At 43.6% G+C, this 27,846-nt stretch overlaps 1 protein-coding gene across 2 annotated transcripts in view; it reads right to left on the reverse strand.

Moving 5' to 3' along the window:
- CACNA1D (calcium voltage-gated channel subunit alpha1 D) overlaps window positions 1–27,846 on the reverse strand; it is a 398,008-nt gene that overhangs the window by 199,267 nt on the left and 170,895 nt on the right. For both annotated transcript variants that reach the window (XM_054033680.1, XM_054033681.1), the window contains exon 4: window positions 3,008–3,147. In XM_054033680.1, the coding sequence (XP_053889655.1) occupies window positions 3,008–3,147 (140 nt within the window). The remainder of the gene's footprint in view (window positions 1–3,007; window positions 3,148–27,846) is intronic.

Here is a 27,846-nt window from a genome sequence, read left to right on the forward strand (position 1 = left end):
CACTTGCCTACCTCTACTGGAAATACCTCACCTGATGCACCATACAATTTCATTAGCCTTTTTCATGGCTGCACCACATTGGCTGCACCACAGTTATCCTCTGATCAACCAGTACTGCAGTCTCTCATCCTCTGTCACTTCTAACTGATACATTCCCATCTTATAGAAAAAAATCTTTTTATTAGTCCTTAAATTCATGACCTAGCACTTTGCTCTATTAAATTTCATCCCATTTCTATTGCTTCAGTTTTCAAGGTCCTCCAAATCTTCTTGAATGATATTCCAGTCCTCCTCCATATGGTCAATACCTCCCAACTTTGCCTCATCCACAAATTTTGTTAGCACACTCCCACTTTTTGTGCCACGGTCATTAATGAACATGTTAAATAATATCAGTTTCAAGATCAATCATTGAGGATTGTTACTATTGTAACAATAACTACTGTTATTGTAACCTAGTAACCTCCCTCCAGCCTGACAGTTCACTTTTCAGCATGACCTGTTGTAGTCTCCCTTTTAACTAGTTATTTACCCACCTTTCAGTCGTCATCTAAATCCCAATTTTTTCCAATTTAACTAATAATTTCCTATGTGGAACTGCATCAAATGCCTTACTGAAATCTAGGTAGATTAGTTCTACAGCATTTCCTTGTCTAGAAAATCAGTTATCTTCTCAAAGAAAGAGATCAGGTTGGTCTGGCATGATCTACCTTTTGTAAAACCATGTTGTACAGGGGTTCTCAAACTGGGGTTAGGGACCCCTCAGGGGGTCATGAGGTTATTACATGGGGGGATCGCGAGCTATTAGCATCAACTCCAAGCCCTGTTTTGCCTCCAGCATTTGTAATGGTGTTAAATATATTTTGAAGTGTTTTTAATTTATAAGGGGGGTTGCACTCAGAGGCTTGCTATGTTAAAGGGGTCACCAGTACAAAAGTTTGAGAACCACTGAGGTGTTGTATTTTATCCCAATTATCCTTTACCTCTATGTGCTTAACTACTCTCCCTTTCAAAATTTGTTCTAAGACCTTGCATACAATTGAAGTCAAAGTATTGGGCCTATAGTTTTTCGGATCACTTTTTCCCCTTTTCTTAAATATAAGTATTATAATTTGCAATTCTCCAGTCATAGGATACAACCCCCGAGTTTACAGATTCATTAAAAATCCTTGCTATTGGTCTTGCAATTTCATAGGATACAACCCCCGAGTTTACAGATTCATTAAAAATCCTTGCTATTGGTCTTGCAATTTCATGTGCAAGTTCCTTTAATATTCTTGGATGAGGATTATCTGGGCCCCCTGATTTGGTCCCATTAAGCTGTTTGAGTTGGCTTCCAGCTCAGATGTGGTAATTTCTATTTCCATATCCTTGTTGCCATTAGCCACACTCCTACTGTCCGCAAGCTCCTCATTACTCTTATTAAAAACTGAGGCAAAGTATTTGATGTTTACCCATACCTACATTATCTTTAATCTCCACTCATCCTCAGTGTTCAGCAGTCCCCCTTCTTTCTTTGTTTTCTTTTTATTTATATGGCTAAAGAATCTTTTACTGTTGCTCCCTTTACTCCCACTTTAACCATGGGCCAGAATGTGCCAGCAGACTGGTACTATGGCAATAATTTCAGTAATTTTCATTATTTAAAAATAATATTTGACTATTAGGTATTTACATGTACACAAAACAACAGCAGATTTAGTAATTACAATTGTTTCCCCAAAATGTTGGCCTTCCCATTAAATCACATCATTTTCCTTCATTACCTCAATGGTGTGAGTTAGAAACTCTCTCTCTCCCTCAAATTCCTGGCTCATTTCAGTTAAAAGCAAACTCTGAGTAAACTATTTTTAAAAATGCATTATGAGACATTGCACGCCAAGGCTTTCTTTGCAAGTCAGCAGCAATGGCAGAGCATTTCACTGGGATCTTTTTTTTTTTTTTTTTTTACTTAACAGGATGGAACCATGACTCTGTTTACATTCAGCCCTCCCTGTCCCCACTATTGAAAAAATTCCTTATTTCAGTCTGATCAGACAATATTTGCATATTTAGGGAAAACAGAATATATGCTATAAGATTAACTCTTTGATGCCTCAACATAGGATCTCCTAAAGCAGCATGTAACACAAAGAGAATCAATGCTAACTGATAATATAAAACGTGCTGACACAAGGAACAGATGCTGCATAGCCCTTACACAGTGACAATGAGGGAGTAAGGAATTTCCACACACTTGTGGGCTAGGCAGAAGGGCAGTTCCTGCACAATGGGGCATGCAGGAAATGCTCCCTCACTACTCCCCTTGGGGTTCATGGCACCCCACAGGGGACAGGGAGGGCTGAATGTAAACAGAGTCATGGTTCCATCCTATTCTCTGCATCATGCTGTCCAGCTGTGTGGTGGGGAAGGGACCAATGTGCTGCATCCCATGAAAGGGGACAGAAGTGTCCAGTCTCCCTTTCATGCCAGGGAGGTGTAGCAGGTGCTCTGTCTCTTTGAAGCAGGCAGAGCTTTTCTGGTGATGCGTGTGGGGCAGTGCAACTCTACAAGCACCCTCAACACTGGGCTGTGCTTAAAAGGCACAGCTGAGCCCTGAAGGATTATGGACCCAACCTAGCAAACCTCTACTCAGATGAACAGTCCCGGTGGGTGCAATGGGACAACTCATATGTACAAGAATTTGCAGGACAGGGCTCTAATAAGGACCTTGTTATGCCATCCATTTTTAGGCAGAACTCATTGAATGCATCATGGTCTTCTGCTTGAAGGCTGATTGTACAATATGACCCAAGTTCCTCCATTCTGAACTGGAAACGTTTTAGGGCTTGATTCTGCATCTTCACTCATGTGAGCTGACCAATAAATTATGTATGAGTAAAAGTTAGTAGGCTTCGGTCCTCAGTCCCATCAGAATAAGGCATACCGCTACCTTCATAAAGACAATACCACATTTTCAGAACAATGTTTTTAAAGCCTTGTTTAAAGTGAAGTGTGAATGACTTACCCTACTACTACTATTACAAAATCCAGTAAATTCCATCCATTTCTAACGTATGCATTGGGGTGTAATAATAATCCATATGCTATAATCTTCAAAAATGTTTCAATTGTAAAAATAATCAGGAAGGCATATTCTACTTTTTCCTGTAAAAAAGGAGAAGAAACAAGTATTAGCATAAAAGATGAAGTAATGTAAAAGGTTCTTTCTTTAATTAAAGCTTAATATGGATAATTGAATAATTGCATCATACCGATCAGTATTAGGAAGACACACTGCCTCAAGAGGGTCTCTCTCTTTGAGTCTAAACAGCCCTTTCACGGCATTTGTCATAATATTTAGAACAGTCAATACCACTGGCTATAATTAGATGGGAATTTCCTTGTTTTGACATTGCTTTGGAGACAAAGGTACAAGTTTATGTCCCAATTCTGCAAACTCTTGTGCACATCCTTAACTTTATATATGTGAGTTGCCCCATTAATGTCAGTGGGAATACTCACAGACATAAAGTTAAGCACATGCCTAAGTGTTTGCAGGACTGGGTCCTTAGAGTGCTAATTAAAGAGGTATAACTTAGTTTCCCTTACATTCACCTAAACTAGAAATTAGAATCCATAAATCCTAACTGTTCCCACTCTATTGATGTGTAAAGGAGTCTGAGGTGCTGTACCTAAGGAGCAGGATGGCATATGTTAAGATAGCCCTTATCATACTTTAATTTTACACCTTCTTACAACAGCAGGTAAGTTACACAGCACATCAGCACAGCACATCAGCAGAATGGATGTAAGTTGGCCTAAACATAATATAAAGGAGTCTAAGTTAGTTTAAGGGGCTCTATGTTATACCAACTTACATTTCAATTCTAAATTTGCCCCAATGCATTTTTAGAAAAATGTATAATTTATTCATATTATTAAAACTTGCATTTTAAATATGGTTAGATATGTACCTTGAATTTATTTTAATATTTTCATTGCTAATTGGGTCATATATTTTCTATTAAAGGCTTCCTATTTTCTTTATTAAACAAATATTTAGTATATTTGGGCTTGGGGTAAATTATGAAAAGAGTTGCCTATCAAAATGGATCAGTTAACACAGCTTTCTTTTCACATTTTGAAATCATCACTTCATCAATTAATACAACATTTTTGTTTACTTGTCTGCTGCTACACAAGGGTTGGAGCCAAGAAAACAAGACATGAAGAGAATGATTCACATTCAATTAGGAATTCATTGGCAATTGTTCACTGCAGTCATACATAACGTTAACTATTTGAAATTTAAACTGCTCAATAATGATTACATCCTTCCACTATCTATTCAAACATTACAGATAACACACACAAAGATATGTATTATTATTAGCTATTTATTTGTTAGGCAGCACTGATACACTCACACACACACATGAATAAAAAGACAATCCCTGACCAAGTAATTTCCAGTCTAAAAGACAGACATTGGGAGGACACCCAGATAAGTGGCTTAACTTAGGTGGTGGGGAGTGGGGGATTGTCCCCTCTCATAGAAAACTGCCTGGAGTTGGGTGGGTTAAGAAACTCTGAGCTTCTCCTTAGATGGCAGTCCCCAAATTGATCTGTCTGGAAAGGTGGGGGTTGCCTCTCCACCTCTGCACAATGAGAAAGGCATTCCACTTCTCAAACTTCACCGCTGCAGAGGGCCCCCCGGCCTCTCTCATTCCTGGCAGTATGGCTCCAGGAAATATAGTGCCAGTGCTTCCTCTGCTGGCAGATGCCCCATATACCCTGTGGAACTCTACTTGAGGGGACTCCTGGGGGCACTGTACAAACATTGAATCACATCAGGCTGCATTAATTTTAGGGTGGTTTTGGGGGGCCTAGGGAAGTTTATTCACATTCTCCCACCTCTTTCCCCTCCAGATTTCCTCCTCCTAAACCCTCTGTATGGTAGACCTCTGGTCCCTTTAAGAGCCCTCTGCAGGATGTAGAGCAGTGGGAGAACATGCCACAGAGGCACCTTGCCTTCTCCTCCAATCCCTCTGCTCTCCAGCGCAGGAATATGGAGATCCATGCACATATCACAGAGAAATGATTATCTGCCTTTGTTTTTTATTTGTAAATGTTATTCCTGATCTCTTAATGCTGGGGGTGAACAATGAGGATGAAATAGGGCCTGTAGGAGGAAGCTAAAAGACTGGTGCATGGGATTGGGGAGCAGTTCTTTGCATAGAGGGAATCGTGGAGGAAGGCATGGAGACATAGTCTTCCATGTTATCAATACTCCTGAGAAATACACTGGAAAAATACTGACAATTTTAGGCAAAGCCTAATGTTTACACGCTCTACAAGAACAGCTATTAAGCAAAGCTGTGGCTTGGAGATAGAAAGGTAAATAATAGAAGGGAACAAAAGGAAGGCAAAAAATATTATTGTTGGCATTTGTTACAGGCGAAATACATATTTGTAGCCCGAGTAGTAAGTAGAAAGGTGGAATAGTAAGAGATGGAGAGTGTTGTCTAATACAATTTGTACAGCTTCTTTTTGTGGATCTGCTTTAGATAATGCATCAGTTGCTATGATTAGCAACTAGCAGCTACTGGCAGTCAGGAAATCTTGGTCTTCTAATGGGATGTGCCCTGTGCAGGGCCGGCTCTAGGAATTTTGCCGCCACAAGCAAAAAAAAATTTGACCACCCTCCCTTTTAATTCGTGTCCCCCTGCCCCCAGGCCGCCCCAACTCCACCCCTTCCAAACCCCTTCCCCAAATCCCCAGCCCCGCCTCCTCCCCCGGGCATGCCGCATTTCCCCCCCTCCATTGCTTCCTGTGGGCCCCCTACGACCTCCCGCCCTAGTTCGCCTCCATTCCACCTGCTCCTCCAGGCATGCCGCCACTCTGCTTCTCCCCCGTCCCTCTCAGGTGAGGGCGGGCGGAGAAGCGGAGTGGTGGAGCGTTCAGGGGAGTAGGCAGAGCGGAGGTGAGCTAGGGTGGGGGGGTGCAGGAAGTAACGGGGGGTAGAGGATCCGCTCCCCGCTCGAGCTCACCTCCACTCCACCACCGCCGCCTCCCCCGAGTGCCCCGCCGCTCCACTTCTCTTCCCTCCCAGCCTTGCTGCGCGAAACAGCTGTTTCCCATGCAGCAAGCTTGGGAGGGAGGGGGAGAAGCGGAGCGGCAGCGGCGTACTCAGGAGAGCAGGCGGAGGTGAAGCAGAGGCGAGCTGGGGCAGTGAGCTGGGGTGGTGGGGACACCTTTTCCCCATGCCCCGGAATCAGAGCCTATGATGGCCGGTGCCAGAATGCCGCCCCTAGAAATGTGCCGCCCCAAGCACCTGCTTGTTTTGCTGGTGACTGGAGCCGGCCCTTGCCCTGTGATCTAAAAGACTTCTTCCATCTCTAAATTTTATTAGGGTAGGGGCCTATTCCTACTACCAGTCAGCTACAAGACTCCCATGGACTTCAATGGGAGCAGAATAAAATGGAAAAGGTGCTTTTAGAGATATTCAAAATAAAATCATTAATAATTTACATAATTCTATTTTTGCCTTCTTCACTTCTTTTAATTATTCTTTATGTCCACTTGGCTTCCATGGGAGCAGGATCGTTTGCTGTCTATAAAGAGTATTGCAAACATTCCATACATGTAGTGTCTGATGCAGGGCTGCCCAGAGGATTCAGGGGGCCTGGGGTCAAAGCAATTTCAGGGGCCCCTTCCATAAAAAAAAGTTGCAATACTATAGAATACTATATTCTCATGGGGGCCCCTGCAGAGCCTGGGGCCTGGGGCAAATTGCCCCACTTGCCGCCCTCCCGCCCTGGGTGGCCCTGGTCTGATGTAAGTCAAACTCCTTTAAAAAAAAAACAACCCAAAGGTGATCATTCTTATTGTCATGAAAATATAAGATCTTTTTAATAGATTAGGGAGAAAAAATATGTTGCCATTTCAATGTGATTATATTTTACATTCTCACTGAAGACTGAAAAGGACTTCACCAAGAGAAGAAAAAAAATAGCACAGAGGGCATACAAGGTACAGGGAAACAAAATTTGAGCAAGGATCTACTTTATGGAGTTTGAGCTTTTATGAACCTCACAAATTCTTACAGATTTGCAAATCTTCCTCCCTCCTCCCACTCCTTAAGTGAGCATGATAGTCTCAGGGGTTATGTTTTTAGAAGTGTTTCTAGCTCACCTAAAATCTGTGCTATATATTGGAGACAGCAGAACTCCTTACAATCTAGGCTAGCATAAGTGGAAGCAGAAACCACCCACAAGCCCTCTCCTGGAGATTCCCTTGTTGGAGGGACTCCCTAGGAGGCATAGGGTACATCTATACTTACCTCCGGGTCCGGCGGTAAGCAATCGATCTTCTGGGATCGATCCCAGAAGTGCTCGCCGTCAACGCCGGTGCTCCTGCTCGGCGAGAGGAGTATGCGAAGTCGACGGGGGAGCCTGCCTGACTCGTGTGGACCCGCGGTAAGTTCGAACTAAGATAGTTCGACTTCAGCTACGTGAATAATGTAGCTGAAGTTGCGTATCTTAGTTCGAAGTGGGGGGTTAGTGTGGACCAGCCCATAGAGTCAACTTAAGCAGCTCCCACACCTCCCTTCACACATCCCCTAGTTCAGGTGGTATGTTGGGGCAAGGAAGAAGGGTAGCCAGAGTGTGCTACACTCCAGCTATTCACAGCTGGCATATGGCTCCTTGTGTACCAATGTCAGCTGGCTCAAGCTAGAGCAGTCCTCAGGCTGCTCTAAACACGTTAGGGCCACAGCAAGCTCTCTTACAGCTCCCCTACTCTGCTGCACCCAACACAAGCTGAGCGTAGCAGAGAACTTCACCCGCTGTATTCATTTTGTTTACTCTCCCCCCCTTTGTTACCACAATGTCATCTAATAATGTTTGAGTAGAACCTCTGAATGCATGCTTTTCTAGCAGGTCTTCAATCAGGCAAAATAAATTGATGCTTCTCTGTTGGATTCACAGGTTTTAAAAGAAAACAAGGACTTCAAAACCTTTAATCAATAATTATATTAGATCAAGGAGTGGATTCTACGAACCCTTACCCACGTGAACAGAACTCATAATCGGACTGTAAACTCACAAATAAATCATACAGAAATAAACATCAGTTGTACCTACTTCTACATTTATTCTCACACCAGAATTATTATATTATTTAAACCATAAACTATAGAAAGACCATAAATATTTTTCTGCTCATCCATTTTATATTTTCATAAGCAATGTTGATATGCAAGTTCTAAGTTTCTGTGTGTTTATTCACTAGTTTTTTAAAGCATTTACATGGACCAAAAATGCTAAATTCATTTTATGATGCTCTATGACATTTTTCATAGTTTTAGATTTTCAGAATTTAAGGCTAGAAGATACCAATATATCATCTAATCTGATATAATCCTGAATGTTGCAGGCCATTAAATTTCACCCAGTTACATCTATATTGAGCCCATTTGTTTTAGTTAGACTAAAGCATTTCCAATCTCAGAAGACAAATCTGTTGTGTGTTACATGCAGAGAACTGGAGAGACTGAGGTACCACCAGTACCTTTGCAATGGCAAGGAATTGATTAGGTGAGCTATGCCCAGGTGATCCTAGCAAGTGATCCATTCTCCATGATGCAGAGGAAAGTGAAAAAAACCATGGACCCTGCCAACCTGACCTGGGAAATAATTCCTTTCTGATCCCAAATCCGGCACTCAGTTTCAATCTGAGCACATGAGCAAGACACTCCACTCAGATGTCTAAGACAGAGGATTCTCTGTACCATGTCAGAGCACTTGTCTACCCCATCCAATGTCCCATCTCCATCTGTGGCCAATCTCTGATGCTTCAGAGGAAAGTGAAAAAAACAGCCCAGAATACATCTGGCTAATTATGCATCAGGGAAAAAATTCCTTCCTGACCCCAGCAGACTACTGGCTGAATCATGAGATTTTATTATAGTCATTTTCTTAATGCAGAGCTGCAAGTGTTATGAGCATACTAAAGGCAATGCAGAACGTCCTGCTCTCCCCATAGCCCATGAAGGAATGTGATGCTGACAGGCCAGCTCAGGTCAGAGCAAGAGGCCAATTAATCTGTGTGTGAATATCAAAGCAATGTTAAGGTTACTAATTCACTCGAACAATAATTTAGTTCAAAGGAAATGGGAATGATATTGTCTTCATTTATCTGTAACTTGTCAATTGCTCTTGATTTACATTATGTATATCCCTGTACTTATTTAACCCTAGATCACAAGTGTAGGAAGCAGCCAATTCGGGGCCAGCTGGCCCATATAAAAAGAGCTGCAGTGCAGAACAGAGTCAGTCACTGCTGGGAGCTCAAGGAGTGAGGACTATGTCTCTAGTCGGCTGAGAGACCTGCGGCACCTTGGACAGAGCAACTGCTGGCAGGGATGGGAGCTCCTGGCTGGCTGCTGGGACTGGGTAGTTGAATGCCCTGAGGTAGGGGCGAAGAAGGTGCTGGGGCTTTGGGGAAGTGGCCCAGGGAGACGTAGCAGCATTGGGAGAAGTTAGAGTCACAGCAAGAGGCTGCTATCTACAGGGTCCTTGGGTCAGGATTGGGATCGGGCGGAGTAGGCGGGCCCGGGTCCCCCTCACATTGATGAAGTGGCTGGACTTTTGAAAGTGATACTCCCCACCCCCACCCAAGGGGGAAATACAGAGCGACCTAGCCGGAAGACTAAGTCATGAAGAGGACACGGTGATTCGTGAGGCTGAGAGAGAGGCCACAGACCAGTCAAAGTGATGGTGTATAAACCGCAGATGGGGGCATCAGCCTCCAGCTAATCCCCAAAGTGACCAAGAAGAGGCATCAGCCCAGCAGTGAGAGGTGCACCCTGTGACAGAAGTAAATGAACATGTAATGAGGTCAGCTACCTTTCATTAACTACGCCGAGGCCAGGGGTGGCTCTGCAATGCCCTGCTAACAATTTCTCCCTCAAAGAGCTTCTTAAATTCCTCAGGAGCTTCTCTTGTGCATTCACCACCCCTTCTTGGGGGACTGAGTTTATTCACATAAACAAAGCTCCAAAATAAAACTCAAAGACCCCAAATACAGTCCATCAGTTTTACTCTCTTGTTGGATCACTCCCAGGCTTTTCCTACCTGTAGTCTCAGTAGAGAAACCCCACATCCCAGGTCTTTCTGCTGGAGCTCGCTCACTCCCAGTAGCCTCCGATTCACCCTGCTCCCAGGTCTTCCAAATCCACCAGTATCAATATCATCCCAGCAGGAGCCTTTCTTACTTCTGCAGTTTCCTGAGCTTCCCCCATTCTCTGCAGCCACCTGCTGCCCTTTATACAGAATTATCTGATCAATTTAGGTGTGCCTCTTTAGTAATCTGGGTTGGCTAGCCCCAGCCCCTCCAGCCCTTAAGGGGCAAGTCACCCTGTTACAGATTCCAAGGCCACAAGGATCCACCACAACCATCTTCTAGCCCAACCCCCGCACACAACGGCTGTAGAATTTCTCTTGGAAGCTTGATTAAATCATATCTTTTAGTATATCTAATCGCATTTTTAAAAACTCTGGGCAATGGTGAGTCCATCACCTCCCCTAGTAAACTGTTCCAATGTTTAACTGCAATCCTTGCTAAGATATTGCATCTTATTTCAAAGTTGAATTTGTCTAACTTCAGTTTCCAGCCACTGGCTCTTGTTATTGCTTTGTCAGCAAGGTTGAAAAACCCCCACTATAAGATGTCTTTGCCATGTGTAAGTACCTATACACGGTTATCAAGTCACCTCTTAACCTTCTTTTCGATAAGCTAAATAAGTTGAGCTCCTTAAGTCTCACATTGTAAGGCTTTTTTTCCAGCCCTTGGATCAAGATTGTGTCCATCCTTTGAACTCTCTAGTATTTCCACACCCTTGAAGCGTGGACACTAAAATTGGACACAGAATTCTAGTAGTGATCTTACCAGTGCTGTGTACAGAGGCCAGATCACTTCCCTACTTCTGCTTGACATTCCCCTTTTTATAAATACAAGAACTGCATTTGCCCTTTTTGCCCAGCACTACACTAAGAGCTCATGTTAAGGGGATTATCTAGGATGACCCCAAGTCCTTCTCTGAGTCATTGATTTCCAAGTCAGAGTTTCCCATCCTGTAGAAATAGCCTGCATTCTTTGTTCTCAGATGTATTACCTTGCATTTGTCTGTATTAAAATGCTTTGTGTTGGATTGTGACCGTTTAACCAGGTGATTCAGATCACTCTGTAACAGTAACCTGTCCTCCTCATTATTTCCCATCCTCCCAATCTTTGTGTTCTCTGCAAACTTTATCAGCAAAGATTTTTATATCATCATCTGGATCGTTGATAAAAATATTAAATATCACTGGACCAATCCCTGGGGGACCCTGCTGGAAACCACCTGCTTAGTGATGTCTCCTCATTAACAACTGCATTTTGAGACCTGTCAGTAAGACAGTTACTAATCAATCTAATCTGTGCTCTGTTAGTTCCATATCCAGTTTTATAATCAAAATGTCATGTGGAACTAAATGAAAAGCCTTGGAGAAAGCAAAGTATCCTATATCAACACAGCTGCCTTTATCAACCAGACCTGTAATCCTGTTAAAAAAAAGATAACAGGTTTGTTTAATGAGACCTACCTCCCACGGAACCATGATGACTGGCATTAATTGTATTTTTAGCCTCTAATTCTATATTGATAGTCCCAAATTAACAGTGCCCTTATTTTACCCAGAATCAGCGTCAGGCAAATTGGTGTATTGTTTCCAAGGTCATCCCTTTTATGCTTTTCAACTATTGGATCTAGGCTGGCATTCCTCCAATCATTTGGAATTTCTCCTGTTTTACAAGAGTTGTGAAAAATTAATAGCAGTGGTTCAGAGAGTGCCTCAGCTAGTTTCTTTAAGACTCTTGGGTGTACATTATCTGGACATGTGGATTTGTAAATGTTTAATTTTAGCAGATGTTGCCTCCCATCCTACTTTCTTACAGATGGTAAACTTTCTATTCCATCCATAACATCAGCTGAAGAGGTTTACTGATGAAATCCACTGTATAAGAACCCACTATATAATAATTAATTAATTATTATTATTATATGTGATGGATACATTCCAAATTCAGAACAGAAATATCTATTCAACATTTCTGCTTTTTCTCCATCACTTTTTAAAATTTTACCACCTGCAACTATCAATGGACTTTTACCTGATCTAGGTTAGTTTTATTTTTGTTCTTAATGTTTAAAAAATGTGTTCTTGTTTAACCTACTGGCCACTGATATTTCATTGATTCCTTTATCATCCCTTACCAGTCACCTACATCTTTTAACTTGTAATTTATATTCATTGCCATTTACTTCCCTTCTTTTCCATCCTAGATATTAGTTTTGTTGCTGCTTCCACTTCTCTTTTTAACCTTTTTTCTTCCCAGCATAACTTTTTTCATGTTTGTGGAACTGTATTTTTTGGGACTCCAGTAGGATATCCTTGAACCAGTCCCAGTTTTTAGCAACAGAGGGTCCTGTGGCACCTTTGAGACTAACAGAAGTACTGGGAGCATAAGCTTTCGTGGGTAAGAACCTCACTTCTTCAGATGCAAGCCAGTTTTTATTAACTCTTCCCACTTTAAATTTATGTTCTCAGTCAATTATGCCGTCTCTTCACTTTTTTACTATTCACAAACTAAATCAATACTACTGAGAAAGAATTAGCTTCTAATGGGACAGTCATTGGGACATCCAGGAACCATTCAATGTAGAGCCTTATTGCCCCTGAGAATCTTGGGAAGGGCGAACCTGCACAGAGACTCCTGAAGGGCCCAGGGCAGGATGATGCAGCTGAGGCCTGGTCTACACTGGGCGGGGGGAGGGGTGCGAGCTAAGTCAGTCTACGTTACACAACTTCAGCTACAAAAATAGCATAGCTGAAGTCGACGTACTTAGACCTACTTACCAGGGTGTCTTCACTGCAGTAGGCCGATGGCTGCCGCTCCCCCATCGACTCTGCCTACGCTTCTTGCTCCAGTGGAGCACCGGAGTCGATGGGAGAGCGCTCGGCGGTCAATTTATTGTGTCTTCACTAGACGCAATAAATTGACCCCCGATGTGTCCAGAGGTAAGTGTAGACATGCCCTGAGGCACCTCTCCACTCTTCTCCATGCCACCACCCTGTATTTACCAGGTCTTAGTTCCCTCTATTTAGGAAGGCAGAAGGGATGATCTGGCTCAGTGACATTGCAGCACCTGGTGATGGGGTGATCAAACAGAGAGTTAAGGAGCAGGTCTGGGCCCAGGAGGCTCCACCCAGCTGCATCTGCTCGCAACTGAGGTAGAGCTTAAAAGGGAGCAGTACAGTTAGTCAGGGCAGTCGGTGCAATGGAGCAGACTTGCACTGGTAGCTCCTGCAGGGATACAACAGGTGTCCGCTGCTGCCTGGAGCAGATCTTAATATGGAGCTGCAGGCCACCACAGAAGAGACAGCAGAGCACCTGTGAGTGAGGGGGAAGATCCTCTGAAGCCCTTTCATTTGAGTATATGTTACAAGTCAATAGCCAGGTCCCCTTTGGGCCTCTACAGAAACAGGGGTACACTAGGAAATACCCAGGGAGCAGGGACTGCTCAGGCTGCACACCTGAACTATCAGCCTTAGGGCTCTGGTTTGGAACCAAGAGGAGCTGGAGGGCCCAGGTTCCCCTGCTGCCAACTTGACCTACTTGGTGTTACCGCCAATTGTGGACTTGAGCTACTTGGTGCTACCGTTACCCCGCAGATTTGAGCCACTAGGCACTTCTGCTGATTGCAGACTCAAGTCACTAAGTGCTACCGCCAAACTATAGACTTGAGCCACAAGGGGGTATGGTGGGCTAGTGCTCCACCCACTTGGGGACCCCCGCATCACACACCTATAGTAGAGGGAGCTGCTTTACTTATTCAGCCTTATGAGGCCAACAATGGTTGCAAGACAAACTCAGAATTTCTGAACTTGGTTCCTGGTAGGTAAATATAATAGAAAATATTTTTCAAAACACGTTTATCATTAACACTGTGGCTATGAGTGTTGCTGCTCTGATTTGCACTGGGGAATGAAGCAACCTCCATCTGCTCTAAGACTAGGAGGGAGGGCATCTTCATGCTCTTCTCATGCTTTCACACACACCCACACACACACACACACCCAATGCACATGAGTATCCAGCTTCTTATCTTTATCCATTAATCAGGAGGAAATTAGACAATACCACCTGTACAGCTTCCATACTAGACACAGGTTTAAAGCCAAAATCAAATCCGGGGAAACCTGATAATGTTTTGCCACATCCTTCTTTGTAGCATCCCTCAGAAATGGAAGATTTAAGACATGATGATAGTTGGAAAGCTCGTCCATGTCAAGAGATGGTGTCTTGAGCAAAAGACCTAACAGTTGCTTCATTAACTATTATTAGTATTATCACTGTTATTACTTTAACAAGAGAAACTTGACAGCCAGCCCTCCCGCCCTCTAGAAGGCACTAGTAGTCATCAGAACACGTCTCCACCTTTTGCCAAGCAGTGTGGACATAGATCTAAACCACACTTTGTAACCCATTCATCTTTATAGCCCAAACATCCCATAGGACCTCCAGAGTTTAAGTGAGCACTGGGGGGGCATGGATCAGCGTTGATGTTGTGCTCCCTATCAGTACCCAGCCTGAGTCAGGGAAGCTAATGATCCAACCAGTGGACCAATTTTAGTGATGAATCCTGGTCACGTGACACTTGAGGCACGTTGTGCATATGTTAAGAAGAAAAAGTGAGCATTACTCAAGAACCAAATAAACTTTAGTCTACCAAGGTTTAAAAAACCATCACATTTTTAGTACACTTGAAAGGCATGCAGAACTAGGTTTGCTTTACAAAAATGAGTGAGAAAACAGCAACAGTTAAATGACAGATTAAAAAGGAAGTCTATAGATCTGACCCCTTAGAAGGCACTCAACCAGAATTAATGTGTCAATGAGGTAAAATATTTATCTGCTTTCCTCTCTGGTCACTAAAGACCTGTATAAAACTACTCCATCTTCTTATCTTGCTGGTATTACAAAGGTCTTCAAATCAACACTTGTGCCATAAGATATGTAAGTGACATTTTAGAAATATGATAAATAAATGAATACATGATCTCTGGTCCACCAAAAGCCATGAGAAAGAGAAACTATGTTGATAAGAACTGAGATGAGTGTCCTCATTCTACCTAACATCTAGAATCACAGAGAAAGAATTGATGACTGTAGATATAAAGAACAATTGGGTCATAAATAGATTTAAAGGACATATGGGCCATAAATAAACCCATGTTACCTAGGGGCCCAATCCTATTCCTACTGAAGTTAATGAGAGTCAGGCTACTGACTACAGTTACAGCAAAACTAGTTCCAGTCTCCTTACCAAGGGCCCAGTCCTGCAATGGTGCCTACCACTTTGCCAGTGTTGCTCAGTGCCTTGAACCCATTTGCTTAACAGAATGAGATTAAAAAGAATCTTACTTCTTTCCATATTAAACACTGAAGATGCTGTACTGAAGACAAATATATATACGGTATATAATTTCCCTCCATCCTATGTACAAATATTATGAAACACAATGGAATTAATTAGGAGGTTTTAAGAGGAAAAACAACATAACCAAACAGTAACCCAGAAGCTGAAAGCAACAAAAAGGCAGCAACTGAACAGGATTGATTAGATACAACATGGCCCTTCAGAGAATGGGAGAGACTAATGAACTCCATTTCGATATCAACTTAATTTATATCGATCATGTATTACAAAACAAATGTTACCCTCAGACATCTTTAGCATTTAATGATTTCAGTGAAGACATTAAACCTTCATTTTCTTAGTAGAGAAATGTGTTTGCTTTCTTCTTTTGAGTAAATCAGCTTAGCAGAAACTCGGTTGCCCAGGAAGAAATGTTTTTTTTTTAACCCAGCCAGATGGTGCACATTAGTCATCATTTATTATCTTTAAATTTTCACAATCTCTGAAGAAAATATGCAAAGCTATTGTTATATGCAGTAAAATAATACACTGAAACTCAGAGTTTAACTTCAGAAGTTTCACAAGAAAATTGTTTCAAAATAAAAAAAATTCATTTGGAAAATCTTAACTTAATATGTTTGCACTTAAAGAGTTTTTTCATATTAAGTTCTCTGCTCTCTGGGCACCTTAAAGCTGGATTAGTTCTGAATTGGAAAAAGATTGCTTCTGCATTCATCCAGTGACACTTTTTGATATCCATGAAGCAGAATGGGAACTGATTTCGGGATGAAGTGACTTATTAAAGTGAAACAACCAGGTTCAACTTTCTGCAGTGCAGACATGTGCAAAGGAAAACAGATGCTGTGGTATGCTTGATTTTTTGGATTAATAAATCACTCACATGCTTTTAAACTAGTCAGTGACCTTCCACTGCCTTGACAATGCATAAGGCCACTCATCTTTTTGCTAAATACAGCCCATCATTTCAAATTCTATTTTGTTCACTCTAAGAGAAGAGACAATTGTGTTTTGAAGTTCAAAATGTAATAAAGTCATTAGTTTTCTGATATGTGCTTTCAGATCTCTGCAGCCGTTTAAGTGCTGCCTCACAGCAATACTTGAAAGGGAAAGAGAAACTAGACATTTCCACACTTGGAACATGACTTTTTTATATTGATAAAAGATGGTAAAACTAATTCTCTCAACAGTTGGTGATCAATGTAGAAAATTAAATTATAAACACTAAAATCTGGGCTTTCCATTTGTGAGAATGAAAACTGAATTACAGCTTTATTTTGTTTGTTCATTTCATTCTGTTTAAATACTGTTTACTTCCTGATTTATATTTAGAGATGGCTCTAAACCAAAACACCATATCTGTACCTCCCCAACAATGTGGATGAGATATGACTGTCTCTTTAGATCTGTAGCAGAAAGCCAGGTAGAAAATGATAGAAGATCTGCAGTGAAACAGAAAGAAGCAGAGAAACTTATGGAATGGTTATTTACTTTACAGTGACAGTGGTTCTTTGATATGGATATGAATACATGGACATGTATTTCATTCTTGATGTGCATGTACCCCATGTGCATGAGATTTAATTCTTTTTGGCCCACAGTGTCTGTTGGGGCCATACCTGAACACTAAATGTCCTTGTGCACCTGTGTGACGGGGTATACAAACCCCACACTGGAGAGGAAGGAATTAAAGAGCTACTTTGGGCCCCGACAGCCCCATACAGCCACACCTGTAAATGCGTGGGCTGGAGCAGTAGCTTAAAAGGGGAGCAGAGCAGCTCGTTAGCAGGCAGATAGTGGAGGTGAACAGATGTACACTATTAGTGCCTCAAAGGGAGCACCAAGAGAGGTCCAGCTGCCTTGTGTTCCTGACTGTTGAGAAGCTACCTGACCTGAGAAGGGGGGAAAGACTCTGGAGACTTGCAAGGTCTGGAATTTATCCATTATTAATTTTGTTTATATGTCTTTGCATTGTCTTTTTGTGTAAGGCAGTGGTTCCCAAACTTGTTCCGCCGCTCGTGCAGGGAAAGCCCCTGGCGGGCCGGGCCAGTTTGTTTACCTGCCGCGTCTGCAGGTTCGGCTGATTGCAGCTCCCAGTGGCCGCGGTTCACTGCTCCAGGCCAACAGGAGCTGCTGGAAGTGGCGGCCAGTACCTCCCTCAGCCTGTGCCGCTTCCAGCAGCTCCCATTGGCCTGGAGCAGCGAACTGCGACCACTGGGAGCCGCGATCGGCCGAACCTGTGGACGCGGCAGGTAAACAAACCGGCCCAGCCCACCAGGGGCTTTCCCTGCACAAGCGACGGAACAAGTTTGGGAACCACTGGTGTAAGGAGTCTGGTAGGAAGCAGTGGTACAGTACCTTTGTGGATGCAGAACCTTGGAGCCCACCACATGGTCCTTGAATGGAATCTGGTGGACAGTGTGGGCCCAGGAATATGGTCTAGGAAGACCTTATAACCCAGAGGGTCAGGACTCTGGGACCTTGGCCTGGCGAAGCCTGGAACTCTTTGCTTGACAATGAATCCATCTTTTGTAGGACTCTTTGTTGGACACAATTATTGGCCTGACTGGAGGGCTGTGTCCTTGAAGGGACAGACCACTGTGGCACTATCAGCAAGGGGTCCCAGACGGGGAGAGAGCAGCTACACCACACCTAGACACAAAGAGGCACTCCTGCAGTGAGTGACTTTCTTATTACTCCTCCCCCAAGGGCAGAAAGGGCTGAGCAGGCCCAACTCCGGCTAAGTTCCTTCACCAATACAGAATCTAAGAGCAGTAGGACTCTGCAGTACTGGGAAAGGATCGGTCATAGAATCTATGTGGTCAGCAGATCTTGAAGAACCACGGTTACTCTAAGGTAAGTAACTGTTCTTTCTTCGAGTGGTATGGCTCTGGAGATCCTGCATTGTTTTGACCTCTCCTAGACAGCACCACTACAAGAGAACCCAGTACTGGCTGGTAATAAAAATATTGAAATCCCTTGAAAGGGAGCTGGTACCTTCTGTCTGCTCAGTTGGATGTGGCCAGTATTGATGTTGGCATATCCCATAGTTCCTTTGCAGACTCCATCAGTCCTTCATTTAATGGCATGGCAAACCTACTGGGCAAAGACGAATGCAAGACATCCAGGAACTTGTAGGACTTCGCTTGCACTACTGCACTAGTGGTATATCCAGAGTTTCTACCATGCATTCGCTCAGGTCCTGGAATGCCTTAAAATCATCCACTGAGGCAAGCATAGAGGGGTTTAATGCCTCACCAGGACAGGATGAAGATATCGCAGCTGGGAACAGTTGTTCTTTCTCTTGTCGTTGTTCTTTCCTCCTGTCTTTCCAGAATCTGAGGCTGCAGTAATTGACCTGGATAGGGTGGTCTATACTGCTGCTTTGGTGAGGGAGAGCTAGTCCTGGAAGCAACAGATGATGCAGGCTTGCGTGCATATGGGTGCACATCCCAGAGCATCCAGTAAGACAAGGGTTGTTAGGGTTACGAGTCCTCAAGTAAATAATACATTGGGGGTTCCAGGAGGGATATTCCTTACAAGTCCCAAGTCTTTTCCTGATACCCCTTATGGAATCCCACTTAGAGCTTCTTCTGAGCTCCCACTGTGGAACTCATAAGGAACATCCAGCCTGAAACCCTCTATGTATTCCTTACTTGAGTACTTGTGTCCCAAACAACGCTTGGCCTACTGGATGTTCTGGGGTGTGCAGCCATATTCACGCAAGGAGGGGAAAGAGGGTGAGTAGGAGATGACTCCCTGCTGTGCCTAGATGGGAATAAGGAGAAGCAGTACACTTCCTCCAAGAAAGGGGCATTTCCCTCAGGAGATGAAATTGGCCATGGAGATAGCTCCTTGACTTGCCACACCAACATTTCAATAGTTGATGGCTTAGATATCACCACCCTCAACCTCTCTAGGAGATGTGACCCCGGTATCAGGCTCCAGTTAAATCACTCAGTACAGTGTATGCTCTCGGTACCAAAATGGCTGGTACTGATACACTGTGTACTGAGGAACACAGCTCTGAAGTGACTGGCATGGTGGTGGTAGGTACCAAGGCGCCCAGTTCTGAGGCAGGTAATGTAAGTTTCAATATGAAGAGAAACGCTGTGTGCAAGGCTTACTGGGTGCTGCTGGTGTTCTCTTAGTAGTCAGTACCGGGGCACCCAAGGGGCCGTCTCATGATTTTGCTCCTTAGGAGGCTGAGCCTGAGATGAGTCAAAAGTCTAATGACTCTTTTGTCTTCACTTGCTAGGCACTGGAGAAGGTGACCTGAACCTTGACTCATCTGTGGAGCAGAGCTCCTTTCTGCTCCTGTCAGAGGACATCAGTGCTGGAATGTAGGCAGATGACTAGTGCTCAGGGTAGGATCTCAGCTCACCCTCACCCAGAGAGGGACTGACTGGTGGACTGTGGTATAGCTCAGTCCTTCCTTTGGTGTCTGAGGAGGGTTGCATTGAGCTGTCGAGGAGGAACATCTTTAGGCAGGCTTCTCTAGCTTTATGACTTTCCTCAGAAAAAGGAGTGACAAGAAACATCGCTCTGGGATATGTCCTTCTCCTCGGGAGAACAGACACTAGCAGTGCCCAGCATTTATCAGCATTGAAGCTTCATGTGAGGGGCAGGTTTTGAACCTGGGATTTAGCTTCTGCCACATTGCTAATGCCCCTTCACAATGGCTTGATGTAGCTTCAAACTTAAACTTAACTAAGAAAAAACTTGTATATTTCTTTTTAGCGAATGAGGAATAGCTATCTAACTATGTGAACTAAGTGGAAAGAGTACAAACTAACAGTAACACAGCAACAGAGGGTCCTGTGGCACCTTTGAGACTAACAGAAGTATTGGGAGCATAAGCTTTCGTGGGTAAGAACCTCACTTCTTCAGATGCAAGTAATGGAAATGTGCAGAGGCAGGTATAAATCAGTATGGAGATAACGAGGTTAGTTCAATCAGGGAGGGTGAGGTGCTTGCTAGCAGTTGAGGTGTGAACACCAAGGGAGGAGAAACTGCTTCTGTAGTTGGATAGCCATTCACAGTCTTTGTTTAATCCTGATCTGATGGTGTCAAATTTGCAAATGAACTGGAGCTCAGCAGTTTCTCTTTGGAGTCTGGTCCTGAAGTTTTTTTGCTGTAAGATGGCTACCTTTACATCTGCTATTGTGTGGCCAGGGAGGTTGAAGTGTTCTCCTACAGGTTTTTGTATATTGCCATTCCTGAAATCTGACTTGTGTCCATTTATCCTCTTGCGTCGTGACTGTCCAGTTTGGCCAATGTACATAGCAGAGGGGCATTGCTGGCATATGATGGCATATATAACATTGGTGGACGTGCAGGTGAATGAGCCGGTAATGTTGTAGCTGATCTGGTTAGGTCCTGTGATGGTGTTGCTGGTGTAGATATGTGGGCAGAGTTGGCATCGAGGTTTGTTGCATGGTTGGTTCCTGAGTTAGAGTTGTTACGCTGCGGTGCGTGGTTGCTGGTGAGAATATGCTTAAGGTTGGCAGGTTGTCTGTGGGCGAGGACTGGCCTGCCTCCCAAGGTCTGTGAAAGTGAGGGATCATTGTCCAGGATGGGTTGTAGATCACTGATGATGCGTTGGAGAGGTTTAAGCTGAGGACTGTAGGTGATGGCCAGTGGAGTTCTGTTGGTTTCTCTTCTGGGCCTGTCTTGTAGCAGGAGGCTTCTGGGTACACGTCTGGCTCTGTTGATTTGTTTCTTTATTTCCTTGTGTGGGTATCATAGTTTTGAGAATGCTTGGTGAATACTTAACAGTAACACAGTGTTCAGAGAAGACGGTGGCCACTGAAGGGGTTCTGTCTTGCTGCCACAGATGGCAAGAAAGAAATTAGATGGTTGGGTGCAAAGACATCTAGAATGCAGGCACAACCCTAACATGCACTGCTGGCCCAAAGGAATCTGATCTTGTGCACATGGGGCGCGTGCAAACCAAGAGTGGACTCCACATGAACAATCATGTGAAGAATAATTTTTCCTCATTCGAAGATCCTAGTTTAGTGGAAGCAGAAAGTAAGTCTTGTAATTCTTTAGCGTTGTCACATGACTTGTCCAAAACATCACGGCTCAAGTCTGGCTCTAATTACTTTTAATTATGCTGTACATTTTACATCACTAACATTCCATAATACAGTTTTCAATAAATGTGTATCATGGATGATGCCAGATTATTTCACAGGAAGTGAATTCACATTCCTTACAGTAGTGCAGAAAAAATTATTACAGAAGAGAGTCATTAACACACGGTAGCACACTAAACATAAATTAGAAGTTTAGTTTGAGCAGGTATGAACTGTGAATTTACAGTGATTTGGCATAACCCTAATTAAGGATCCATCAACTGTGTAGGACCTCAAACAAGTAGGTACATTTCAAAGAAAAGGAGGCACAGTAGGACATGTCTCAGACATTGTTCATTTGGATAGAACATATTAACAATGGATGTGTAAGCTAAGTACGGAACAGGAATTAAACCCTGATCCTGCACCAATAAAATCAGTGGGAATTGGATTAGACCCTAAATTCCTTTCCTGACCAAAGCAGTCTGAATTAGCATCTGGAAGAACTTATTGTGTCACTCAAACAATATCTCGTTTGTCAAAGACAGTTTTTAGATATTTAACTGAGATGCAGTAGCAAGTCTCTATGCTTTCATCTGACAGAAATCCTGACACACTCTCTAGATGTAACTATGATAGCCAGAGAAAGATGAATAAGATTACCTTGTAGCACTGTGATTGCTTTTCTTCATTATTTCCTGTAGCAGCTACCTCTAAGTAAGCTGTAGACCTTTATGAAGAATAGAGCTAAGGGTCTATGTGTTTCTTTTTAATTATTTCACTTTAATGTGTTTTACTCTTGTGTTTTGTATATTATTATATTTTGTAAATAACACATTTATGAAGACATAATTAGGCACCCAAATTCTGTCTGTAAAATAAACACTGAACAAGCAAACAGGTACATTTTGCATCTAAGTGTCACATTTACATACCCAAAATGGATACTTGCATGTGTTTATGCCTGTTTTGTGCACACAAATGCATCACTTGCTATATATGCATCTCTGTAGTTTCCATCTGTAGTATTACTAGGCAAAATCCTGAAGTCCTAAATAAATGTTCACTCATTCCTTACTTAAGCAAAACTCTCCTTGAAGTCACTGAGAGCTTTGAGCAAGGACTGTTGTGATAATTGGGCCTATACATTTACCCTAACTGTAAGCTCAATTGTAAAAAGTGAGTCACAATGACCTTTACATAAAATTTCTTCAGAAAAGATGTAAGGAGACAAAGACAATTTATTTAAACAGAAAGAGTTTTACTGATACCACTCAAGGACTGTGTTAAGTTTGGGACAGATAAACAAGAGGAGCAGAGGACCAGAAATCAGTGAACCAAAATTAATGTGTCAGAAATTTAGTCCTATTGTTGGACAAAATAATGAGGGAATGGACTATTCCACCCAACACTCCCTTTTGGGGTTCTTAAAAATAAAAGACTTTTGGGAAAAAATAGTAGAAGAAGCAGCTGTCTGCCAAAAACTCTTGCAGAGAGTTTTATCATCATGGCTGCCACCCCCACCATCTCTTGGGATCCCAGACCTTCTGTGTTCTAATCCTGAGAGATACCCTGACCAGACCAAGTTAGAGGGAGGGACCCAGATGGCACCGGCACCTCCACCGGCTCCAACTAAATTCCAAACACCATCTGGGATGTGAGACTTTGTTTCTCTCCTTTCCGTCTCCCGCCATGTCCTTTTCCTTCCTTATCTTAGTCTTTTTTCCCCTTTCTCTCTCCTTTTGCCTTCTGTCTAATAAGAGCCTGGCTTAGCCAGCCAAGACTGCATATTTTGCAACACTGCTGTGAGCCTGTGACCAGAGAGCCAATTAAAACCAAAACCCTAAACAGCCCAATGCTGGGTCAAGTTTGCCAGATCCCAAAGTGGCTGATAAGACCAGATACTGGGCCTGAGTTTTTCCAGGAGTGAGGTTACAAGTGAAAGTCAACAACAGAAACAGAAGCTGCATTTTCTGTCTTTGCTATTTTTCTCTCTCTCCTTTTGTGTGTGTTTGATTTGTTTTGTATTCTTAGGAAATGGGATCAGACTTTAATAACAACAGTTCCAGCCTGTTTCAATTAACTTTTTCTCTTTTCCCAAAAAAGGACAGTTATTATCATTTGAATGCCGTGTAAGGGACTGTTAAACAAGGGGGGGAGGGGAGAGCAGGGGGAGAGTTTGTTCTAAAAACTCTCTGCAGCCAAAGGGAAAGGGAACAAGTGATGTTGTTCAAATGAAAGCCCTATTTAATACTTTACATGTCAATGCTTCAACTGTTTTTCCTTCTTTTCTGTATCTGTAACAAAAGGTTTAAAGGATTTTTAACGGTGCGTTTACCATGATACTAAACAGGATGAGGTCTCTGTACACCAAGCCCTGAACGTTGTTTTAAAACTGTTCAGTGCTGGACAGTTTCAGAGTCATATTAACACCTTTGATTCTGGGCCTCTTTATTCCATCTAAATTAATGCAATAGGACCTCAAAGAAACACAGTGAGGATAGCAGAATTATATATACATTTCTGTGTACCAAATCCCCACTCTCACTGCTGAAAAATACACTACAAGATACTGATTTCTCTATGTTTTGAACTGTTCTGAAGGCCAGGGCTGGCTCTAGGCACCAACCGACCAAGCATGTGCTTGGGGCAGCACCTGGTAAGGGGCGGCAAATCTTGGAGTGGCGGGGGGACGCTCAGGGTTTTTTTGGGGTTCGGTCGGGCGGCGCTGGGGGTGGGGTGGGTTGTTTTTGTTTCGGCAGCTGGGTGCGCGGAGGGCGCAGGGGGGGATTCGGCAGCTGTGCTCCGCGGGGGTGTGGTGGCGCGGCGGGGCGGGGCGCACCGCGGGTAGGGGGGGTGTTCGGCAGCCTGGCTGGCGGTGGGGGTGTTTGGCGGCGTGGCGCTTGGCGGGAGGTGTGTGTGGCGGCAGGGGGGTTTGGCAGCGCGGCGCGGCACTCCACGGGGGGGGGGGTGTTCGGCTGCGCGGCACTCCGCGGGGGGCTGGGGGGTTCGGCGGCGCTCCATGGGAGGCTGGGGAGTTTGGCGGGCGGGGGGGGAGTTCGGTGGCGCAGCGCTCCGCGGGGGGGAGGTGTCCGGCACTCTGCGGGGGACTGGGGGGGTTCGGCTGCGCAGTGCTCCGCGGGGGGGCTGGGGATTCAGCAGTGCAGCGCTCCGCGGGGGGCTGGAGGGTTCGGCGGCGGGGGTTCGGTGGCGCGGGGTTTGGCGGCGCTCCGCGGGGGGGGGTGTTCAGCGGCGCTCCGTGGGGGGGGGGAGTGTTCGGCTGCGTGGCGCTCCATGGGAGTCTGGGGGGTTCGGCGGCGTGGCGCTCCACGGGGGGCTGGGGAGTTCGGCAGGGGGGGTTCAATGGCGCGGTGCTCCGCGGGGTGGGGGGTGTTCGGCGCTCCACGGGGGGCAGGGGGTTCGGCGGCGCGGCGCTCCGTGGGGGAGGGGGGAGTGTCCGCGCTATGGAGGGCAGCACTCTTTTTTTTTTTGCTTGGGGTGGCAAGAAAGTTAGAGACGGCCCTGCTGAAGGCACAGTTTAGGGTGCATAATTTTGGAAGTTTGCTTACAAGTTACTATCTGATGAAGAGACATCATCAGGAAAGGGATAGTCTCAATACCTGGGAAGATACTATGAGTTGTTTCATGTAACACAGCTAGATAAATTGTATAAGATCTGGGGAGTTAAATTCACTACATGGCAATGCCTCTGCTCTTGTGAAGTGTGCATGGCAAACAAAAAACTTGCGGGAGTGTTGGCAGGTGGCTTATATGCCAGCTAGGCATCCAATCCTGCATTCTTCTCAGACATAACTCCTGTTGTGAATTGAGCCCAATGTTCGCAAAGAAACATGACTGTGCAAAAGCAAGCAGTAGAGATGGAGAATGAAGAGGGCACTTGTACTACAATCTGAACCACTTGTGAGTCTTTCTGCGTCCTGCTTGTTTAATTGATGATACTCAAAGTACACAGCATTGCTGATACTGTTTGTATACTTTAAAATGGTTTTGCCTTGCACATTTAGATGAGCAGAGTCATTGTCAAGTACTAAATTAAACTTTTAACTGTCTAGAAAACAGCATTTAGAGTCATATTAAAAACAAACATGCTTATTGCACAATGATGTAGTAAGTTAGAGTTTTTCCATACCCTTCCATATGTACTTAGCAAAGCACTGGTTTTTGATGATGTGTAGTAGGTGTCAGACCCATCTGCAAACAAACCAAATTCTGACTCTTGGTGTCTGCAAATGTAAATCAAGTGGCTTTATCAGCCATTGTCCTCTATCTCTGATTGCCCACATATCAGGGAGTGGAGAGAATGCAGTGGGCAGGAACAGCTCTCGTGTCCTAGATTTGCCTCACCCTCCTTGCCCACACTGGAACTGGAAAAACTAGCAGATCTCACTAGGCTGCCAACCAATCCACCTACCGCCTCCTGTGTTGGTGCAGGCTTGTGCTGCTAGCAGCTCACTTGAGTTGCTCTATGTCCTGCTGCCCCCTACACCCCAAAGAAGAACTTGAAGCCTTCTGGTAAATGCAGCCTGCTTTCAAGCATGAGAGGTGATCATCAACCGTGGAATAGAGGGAGAAGGGCATCTGCATATGTAATAATGAAGATTGGAGCCCTAATCCGGATGACAGCAGCTCAAATAATTGAAGTTCTTACTTTGTTCACCTCAAGGGAAGCATTTATTTGGAATGTTATTATATACAGTCATGGAGTTTAACACCAGAAGGGATCACCAGATCCTCTAGTCTGACTACCTGCACATCCCAGGCCACTATACTCACCCCGTTACCCCTGTACGGAGCCTGATAAGCAAACAATGCTAATTTACGAGAACAAAATTTCTATAGCAACTATAACTGAGAATTACAAAGTATGGTTGAGTTTAGACTCATATTTTCCATTAAAACCAATGAATGGAAACCATTCCAAATACCCTAGACTGCTTTGAAAATCTCAAGCTATGTATATACTGTAAATAAAAGTGAGCTAAGAAAGGATATCCTGAGTCTGTACCCATTCATTTCTCTCCAAACAAGAGAATAACCTTGTGCCTAGTGCGCATAATTTCCTGATGACTCAGAAGACATGACAATGCATTTTGTAAAACCATTCACTACGAGGCTGGTAACAATTATGCCAATTACTGGAAAATGTGGACTTCAATTACATTTTCCAATTTTCTGACTAGAAAAAAATCAAAATGAAAATGGAAAAGAGGGAAACCAAGAAGGAAAAACCCTGAAAAACCAAAAATATAATATTTTTGTTTCTTAAAACCAAAACGAAACAACACAGTATATCAAAACTAAATTAAACATTATTTCATTTTGACATTTCGAAATAAAAGTTCTCACAGAAGATCCAACATTTTTTGGATGAAAAATTTCTGATGTGGATTTTTCCCACAACATTTTCTGTGGGGAAAAAACTTGCTTTTTCCTTGCAGTTCTTCTTATAACTATGGACATCCCGTAATCATAGTGATTTTGATGAGCAACCGCATACAAATTTTAGTCAACCTAGTTCAATTAACACTGCAACAATGCCAGTATGATCCTCATCACTGTCTGCCATATTAACATCTCCCATCTCAGTATCTTGACTTGTGCATAAATTGTCAGCCTGTAACTTATTTCAATCTTGGAAAAATCACAGTCCCAAAATGATTGAAATAATGTAGCTTTCATATGTAATTCTCTGGGTCAGATAGTATTTAACACTTAACTCTTATATGACTAGGCTTGGTGGAGCACAACAATAAACACAAACCATAAGGATTGCACTCTCATGTCCCAATGAAGGCACACAGCACCCCAAAGTAGGCGAGAAGAGAAGAAGAGGAGGTGGGATCATGGAATGGAGTATGCTGCACCCCTTGAAAGGTAGCAGCTGGTGAGTTCAGTGACAATGACGTGACTTCATTCTGCCCCCAGTACAGGACTGTGCCTCACAAAAGTTGGGGCCTTTGATGGCTTATGGAAAAGGTTGAAAGCTAATACTGAGCACAGACATGTTCTCTAGCTATATTCTCTATCGGTAGTGTCAGCTGTGTAGCAGAACAAAGGGCATATTAATTGACTAGGTGTTCCCTCTCTCCTAGATCTATCTATCTGCATGTGAATCAAATTTTTGCTTTGATTACAAAAGGATTGTGTGAAACTGATGAAGTGTTTCAAAACAGCACTTTATTCAAGAAGCTGTCAGATATATAATTACTGTACCTCTTTTGG

This window comes from Malaclemys terrapin, chromosome 7, assembly GCF_027887155.1.
Source record: "Malaclemys terrapin pileata isolate rMalTer1 chromosome 7, rMalTer1.hap1, whole genome shotgun sequence".
NCBI classification, from domain to species: domain Eukaryota; kingdom Metazoa; phylum Chordata; order Testudines; family Emydidae; genus Malaclemys; species Malaclemys terrapin.